We start from the raw sequence: 7,377 nt of genomic DNA, 5'->3' as shown, positions 1-7,377 counted from the left end.
GCCTCATCTTTCTCCCGCGGAGCGGCTGGACGCTGACCTTAAGGTTCGCAGCCCGATTCGTAACCACTACGCTACCAGAGCTCCGTACTGTAGTGCCTTTAAAAAAAAAAAAAAATGTTATAAGGTGTAGATAGATGTCTTTGGGAGCTGAGCTGGGGGTTTTGCTATAATGATGAGCTGGAAAATGGTATCATGCCTCGTGCTGTGTCCTTGCCATAGAATCAGGCAGCAGAAATACTAACATCACGTCTGGGATCCTGGTGTTTCCAGGACTAAAAGTTAACAGCCACAACGTCATTAATGATCTTGCCTATGACCTTCTTACCAGTCAAACCTTTGGGGTCTCAAAACTATTCCTCAGTACCACCCATCATGACACATGTCCAGTGACTATGATTTGGCATTCAGAACGACCTGCATCTCATTTCATGACAAATGATCAAAGACAACAGACATGAGTGAGTCACAGAAAAACACAGGTAAAATACTCTGTTCACCAGTCACACACGATAATTTTTCTGGCCTTTGCTGATGACATCCTCATGTATCATCATTTTGTATCATTTTTTCCTCCATATAGATCAAGACGCAAACAGCATAATCCTTAAAAGAATTTAGGGGCAGAAGCTAGCCAGAAGGGCAATGATGCTGGAGTAGTTCAATCATTTGCCAAGGTTCACATGGCCATTGGCAGGTATGATCGGGAATTGAAAATTTCATCATTCAGTGTTCTCTTTTCCATAACCCTTCACCTCCCACCAAAAGGAGGTGAATTTGAAAGCACAGAGAAGTAAGCATCACAAAAGTTGCTTTCATTTTAGGCTTCTTCTTTGTTCCAGAGAATAAATAGTAAGCAAATTGAAAACGGTATTTCTTTCAAGGTCAGCACATATTAACTCAAGTAATTCTTGAGAATCCAACAGTTTAGTCTTATTGCATAGAATTGAATTGAATTGGGAAAGTGGGTCTCAAGAGAAATGATGAGTAATTGAGTATGAAGAATTGAACAAATGTTATTAGATCCTGGGTTTTCAAGTATCTTCAACAGCATATACTACAGTTTGGAGTCCGAGTTGATAATGTGAAGTTCTACCCTCCGCTGTCTCACTTCTTATAAATACACTTGGAATCACCTTACTTATTTTTTAAATCAATGTGTAAGAGTTTTGGGGGTAGGATTCCTAGACTAGCAGCAGACTCAGATTAGATAATCTAGATAATGAACAGCTCCCATCTTTCTGTGTGTTTTGCATTTTAGTCTTTATTTGATGCCATCCCAAGGGTTTTGTTTTTGTTTTGTTTTTTTTTTTTTTGGTGTGATCTTCAGGTTTATTTTGTCACCAGATGATCACACCAAAAGAGGTTCTGGAAGATGTCATTGTTCACTGCAGTCTTCTAGGGATTGCATTTTGTGATTTGGAGCTCCTGGGTGGTGCACACAGTTAACACTTGGCTCCTAATCAAAAGTTTGGAGGTTCAAGTCCACCCAGAGGCATCTTAAAAGAAAGACCTGCAGATCTGTTTCCATAAAAGCTACCATTATAAATATTAGTGTTCCATGATGAAAGAAGTTTGGAAATGTTACATTTTTGTTTGTTTTCTAAAACTCCTGTGGAGCACAGTTTTACTCTGACACATGGGGTCACCATCAGTTCGAATCAACTCAGCAACAAGTGGTTACAACATAATCTTCTCAGACTTAAAAAAAATTATTCTGGTAGGTAATTAAAATTAGGACACCTACCCAGGCAGTTTCTGTAAGAGTTTAAAACTGTTGAAGTTCAAGACATTTGATAGTTGTTTCTGATGTATGTTATCAGTGTAAGTAGAGTCATGTATTAAAGCATTTGCTATCTTATTAAGGAAGTCATTTCATCGGGAAGGAGAAAAAAAAACTATTTATTGGGGGTGATTAGCAATTAATGAAAAGCCTGTAATACTTATTATGAATGGAAAATTTATACTGAAGTTGTTGTAAATACCAATTAAATGTCTCTCTTTTTTTTTTTTTTTTTTTTTACTTTGGCTTCTCTTTTCAGATATGAGAACCTTAAGATCCCTTCCTTTTGCTAGAATTCTGATCTTAATAAAGTGTGACCTTTACTAAAAAATGAATAAGTTGCAGAATTATTTTTTGCCTATCCCCAATCCTGACCCCTTCTCATTGAACAAGAATGTGTTTTTACAGGGATTAGTGTTATTCAAGGATGTAACTGTAGACTTCTCCAGGGATGAGTGGCAACAATTGGATCTTGCTCAGAAAAGTTTGTAGAGGGATGTGATGCTAGAAAACTACTTCAGCTTGGTCTCAGTGGGTAAGCACAGCTTTGTTGGGTATAATAGGCTGTATTTAATTGACTGTTATTGTTGTTCTTCTCAATGGAATTTCTGCAATCTGTGGGATTTTTGAGGCATGCAGGATTGTCAAATATTTTAGGACAGCTAAAGTTGTAAAATGGTTTTGTCCTTATTTTAGCCCATGTTTTTAATAATCTTTTTTGGCAATTATGAATATAATTGTTCCTAGTCAGCTTTTTCGAATCCTGGTGTGGCACTGCATAATAATGCACTGGAACACAAGGTCAGTTTGAAATCACAAGGTCAGTGGTTCACACTCAACAGCCACCCCTCAAAAACCCTACACAGGGACACTATGAGCCAGAACTGACTTGATGACACTCGACAACAACAACAGTCAGCTTTTCTGAAAATTAACTGAAATGCTTCATTGTATAGTCTCTGAAACCAACCTGTATTTCCCCCTGCTCATAGGGTATCATATTTCCAAACCACAAGTTATCTTCAACTTTGAGCAAGGAGAAGAACCATATTTGTTGGATGATTGTGAAATCTGGTATCAGAGCTGTCTAGGTAAGTAGGGAGCCAAGAAACAGACAGTGTGACTAAACTGCAGTTGTACTTGTTGTTGTTAGGTGCCATCTAGTTGGTACTGATCCATAGTGACTTTATGCACAACAGACCAAAACACTGCCCGATCCTGGGGCAACCTCACTACTGTTGCCATGCTGGAGTCCATCGATGCTGCAACTTGGCCAATCCTTCTCATTGGAAGTCTTCCGCTTTTTCTCTGACCCTCCACCTTACCAAACATGATATCCTTCTCCAGTGACTGCAGGGATCATTCCTGACAATATGTCCGCAGTATGAGAGACGAAGTTTGGCCATCTTGGCCTCCAAGGAGCACTCTGCCTACACTTCTTCCAAAACAGATCTATTGGTTCTTTTGGCAGCCCATGGCACTTTCAATATTCTCCTCGAACACCATAACTCAAATGCATCAATTCTTCTACAGTCTGCCTTATTCACTGTCCAGCTTTCACATGCATATGAGGTTCTTGAAAATACCATGACTTGTGTCAGGCGCACCTTAGTCCTCAGCTGACATCTTTGCTCTTCAACATTTTTAAAAGGTCTTGTGCAGCAGATTTGCCCAATGCAGTACGTCGTCTGATTTCTTGACTGCTGCTTCCATGAGTGTTGATAGTTGATCCAAGAAGAATGAAGTCCTTGACAACTTCGATCTTTTCTCCATTGATAAGAATGTTGTTCATTGGTCCAGTGGTGAGGATTTTTGTTTTCTTGACATTGAGATGCAATCCATACTGAAGGCTGTGCTCTTTGATCTTCATCAATAAATGTTTTAAGTCGTCTTCACTTTCAGCAAGTAAGGTTATATCATCTGCATATCGCAGGTTATTAATGAGTCTTCCACCAATCCTGATGCCACATTTTTCTTCATAGAACCCAGCATCTCAGATTATTTGCTCAGCATACAGGTTGAATAAGTATGGTGAAAGAATACAACCTTGTCGCACACCTTTCTTAATTTTAAACCATTCAATGTTCCCAAGTTCTGTTCAAACAATGGCTTCTTGGTCCAGGTACAGATTCCTCATGAGCACAATTAAGTGTTTTGGAAAACTCATACTTCGCAATGTTGTCCATAGATTGTCATGATCCACACAATTAAAAGCTTTTGCGTAGTCAATAAAGTGCAGGTAAACATCTTTCTGCTATTCTCTGCTTTCAGCCAAGATCCATCAGACATCAGCAATGGATATCCCTCATTCCATGGCCTCTTCTGAATCCAGCTTGAACCTTTGGAAGTTCTCTGTCAATGTATGCTTGCAGCCGTTTCTGTATTATCTTTAGAAAAGACTTTACTCACATGGGATATCAAAGATATTGTCCTATGATTTACACATTCCATTGGGTCACCTCTCTTTGGAATGGGCACAGATACGAATCTCTTCCAATCAGTTGTCTTCCAAATTTCTTGGCAGAGATGAGTGAGTACCTCCTGTGCCGCCTCACTTTCAAGAAAGATTTCAATTTTTATTCCATCAATTCCTGGTGCCTTGTTCTTTGCCAATTCTTTCAATGCACCTTGGACTTCCTCCTTCAGTATCATTGGCTCTTGATCATATGAGAGACTAATAACATTGAGGTGCTATTAAGATAACTTTTCTTCTGCATTCTAAACTTTTAGAACTGCTAGAATAAAGTTGATATTGGTTCCTCAGATCCCTATTTCATGACTCTTTTCATATCAGTTGTCTGCTTCTTTGCTTGGCATTTTTAACAGGGCATGTCTACAATTACTGGTAGTTTGGATCATTTCCCACCTTACATCATGTGTTATTGTTGTTGTTAAGTGCCATCAAGTCAATTCCAATCCATAATGAGAGTATAGGGTTTGCAAGGAGAAGCTGGTGAGCCTGAACCCTTGACCTTGCAGTTCAAACCAACTTTGCAGTCCAGAACATTAACCCACAGTGCCACAACCCATCATTTAGGATCTTTTTTTTTTTTTTTCTGCTTTATTTCTCTTTCTCTCTAATATTTTACTCTTTCTACCACTACCAAGGTCTTAGGACCTTTTCTGATACAGTCAGATGTTCATAAATTAGCCTTCTTTCAAAAGAAACTAGAATCAGAGGTGGGGCTTGATAGCGGCTAGGGTGGAGGTGCAGTGAAGGTCACCGTCAGCAATAACACAGAATACCAGGCAAAACAGATCCAGGGCAGAGCTCCAAAACTTGGAACCACAGAGATAGGAATATTTTAAAGGTTTGAAGGCTTATAGCTTGTGGAGTTTGGAACTGAAGTAAAAAATCGTGTACTTTTGAATCTGCCATGCCCGGCTCGGAGGCCTGAGGCTACATCCTGGGTGAGACCAAGCGGCAAGATGAAACAGGGGGAGCAGAAACGCCACAGAAAAATGCCGTGGGAGCCTTGGGACAAAGGTGGACAATATACTTTGTCAGTTTTGCTTTGTTCTGATTTTCTTTGGTATCTGGTAATTGGCGTGGTCACTGTTTACCCACCTCCATTCTGGTGAATAGAGGGAGAGCCTGATCCAAGTGGCCACCCGCCACCCTCACTACTGGTGGGTTCTTCTGTCACACATGTGCACAGATACTCAGCCCAAGCAGAGGCCCTGAACTTTTAATATATGTTTCCTTTTTGTACTGCTTTTTTATCACGGGAAAGAGTAGAAGTGACCTGAGGGAGGGTAAGAGAGCCAAAGGTTGGATTGGAGCCTGAGGTATAGCGTAACAACCAATACTGGCAACTTGGAATCTCTCAGGCAGCTCTGAAGACAGGAACTTAGGACATTAAAGCCATACTCATATTAAGCTATAGATTTTTTTTTTTCCTTCTTTCTTATCTCCCTCCTCTCCCTTTCCTGTGATTAGAGACTGCAGTATTCAGTCTTCATTATGTTGGTGCTTTTTTTTTTTTTTTTTTTTCCAATTTATTCTTATTTTTTTAAAATAATTGACTCAAGCATCTCCCTACGGGTGTTGTTTTGCTGCGCTACAAAACATCATAAGGAGAGTTCTGTTTACTGAGAACCAACAAGAACAGACAACAACCAGAGATTGACATACGTGGCAGGAGCTCCCTGAATTAAGTCAACAAAAAGAAGCGTTGAGAACAGAACAAAACTATAAGAACAAACTCAGAGAATCTGGGAGGTCAGTCTATGATCAAAACAAATACAATGTAAAAAAAGGTAAACACGTAGGAACAGAGATCCAGATAGTGAGAAGGGAAGGTCGATTACAGGATAAAATAGACTGCAGTAAATGGAGAGAAAAGTTAATGGACTATGAGGCAACCTCAAAGAAACTTAACACTTCACAACATAGCAAGAGAATGAAAATCCAAGAAGAACATGAAAATATTAAAACTATGAGGAAACTCACAATACAGAACAAATAAGCATGAACTCAACAAAGGAAGACAAACAAAACAAAGAAGAAGCAACACCACAAAAAAAATAATAAAATAATGGCAGCAATTAATCAATAACTATCGACAATTACACTGAATGTAAATGGATTAAATGCACCTGTTAAGACACAGAGGGTGGCAGAATGGATAAGAAAACAAGATCCTTCAATATGCTGTCTGCAAGAGACATATCTCACACACAGAGACAAAAACATATTAAAAGTCAAAGGATGGAAACAAATATACCAAGCCAATTGCAAAAGAGGAGTGGCAGAACTAATCTCTGATAAAATACACTTTAAGGCAAAAGCCAACATAATGATAAAGATGGACATTATCTCATGATTAAAGGGACAATTGAACAAGATGAAATAACCATAATAAATATATATGCTCCCAATGAAAGAACTCCAAAATATATAAAACAAACTCTAATAGATTTGAAAAAAGAAATAGATGAATCTACAATAATAGTGGGTGATTTTAATACACTGCTTTCAAAAATGGATAGAACAAGCAGAAAGAAACTTGACAAAAACACAGAAGAACTAAACAACACAATCAGCCAACTGGACCTCATAGATGTGTGCAGAGCATTCAGCCCAGTGCACATGGAACATTCTCCAGAATAGACCATGTCATTGGGCACAAAACAAATCTCCATAAATTTACAAATATGAAAATACTACAAAGCATCTTCTCAGACCACAATGCTATCAAATTCGATATCAACAATAGGAAGACCAAGGAAACCAAGTCAAATACATGGAAACTGAATAACACCCTGCTGAAAAGTGACAGGGTAGTAGAAGAAATTAAACGTGAATTCACACAGTTTATAGAAATAAATGAGAACGAAAACGCAAATGCCAAAATCTATGGGACACAGTGAAAGCAGTGCTGAGAGAACAATTTATTGCAATAAATGCACACATCCAAAAAGAAGAAAAAAACCAAGAGTAGCACATTTACACAGCACCTACAACAATTATAAACAGACCAACAGAGTAAACCCACAACAACCAAAAGAAAAGAAATAATAAAGATTAGAGCAGAAATAAATGAGATAGAAAACAGAAAAACTATAGAAACAATCAACAGGACAAGAAGCTGGTT

The 7,377-nt window shown here is 38.6% G+C and overlaps 1 protein-coding gene across 1 annotated transcript in view; it reads left to right on the top strand.

Moving 5' to 3' along the window:
• The first annotated feature begins 2,110 nt into the window (after positions 1-2,110).
• The window catches only part of LOC102820965 (zinc finger protein 484-like), a 48,954-nt gene continuing 43,687 nt past the window's right edge, over positions 2,111-7,377 (top strand). Inside the window, 2 exon segments of the mRNA XM_006872592.1 lie at positions 2,111-2,315; positions 2,773-2,871. Of these exon segments, the coding sequence (XP_006872654.1) occupies positions 2,111-2,315; positions 2,773-2,871 (304 nt within the window).

This window comes from Chrysochloris asiatica, unplaced genomic scaffold (genome assembly GCF_000296735.1).
Source record: "Chrysochloris asiatica unplaced genomic scaffold, ChrAsi1.0 scaffold00205, whole genome shotgun sequence".
NCBI classification, from domain to species: domain Eukaryota; kingdom Metazoa; phylum Chordata; class Mammalia; order Afrosoricida; family Chrysochloridae; genus Chrysochloris; species Chrysochloris asiatica.
The sequence above is the reverse complement of the archived record's forward strand: the minus strand, read 5'-3'. Positions and strand labels throughout refer to the sequence as shown.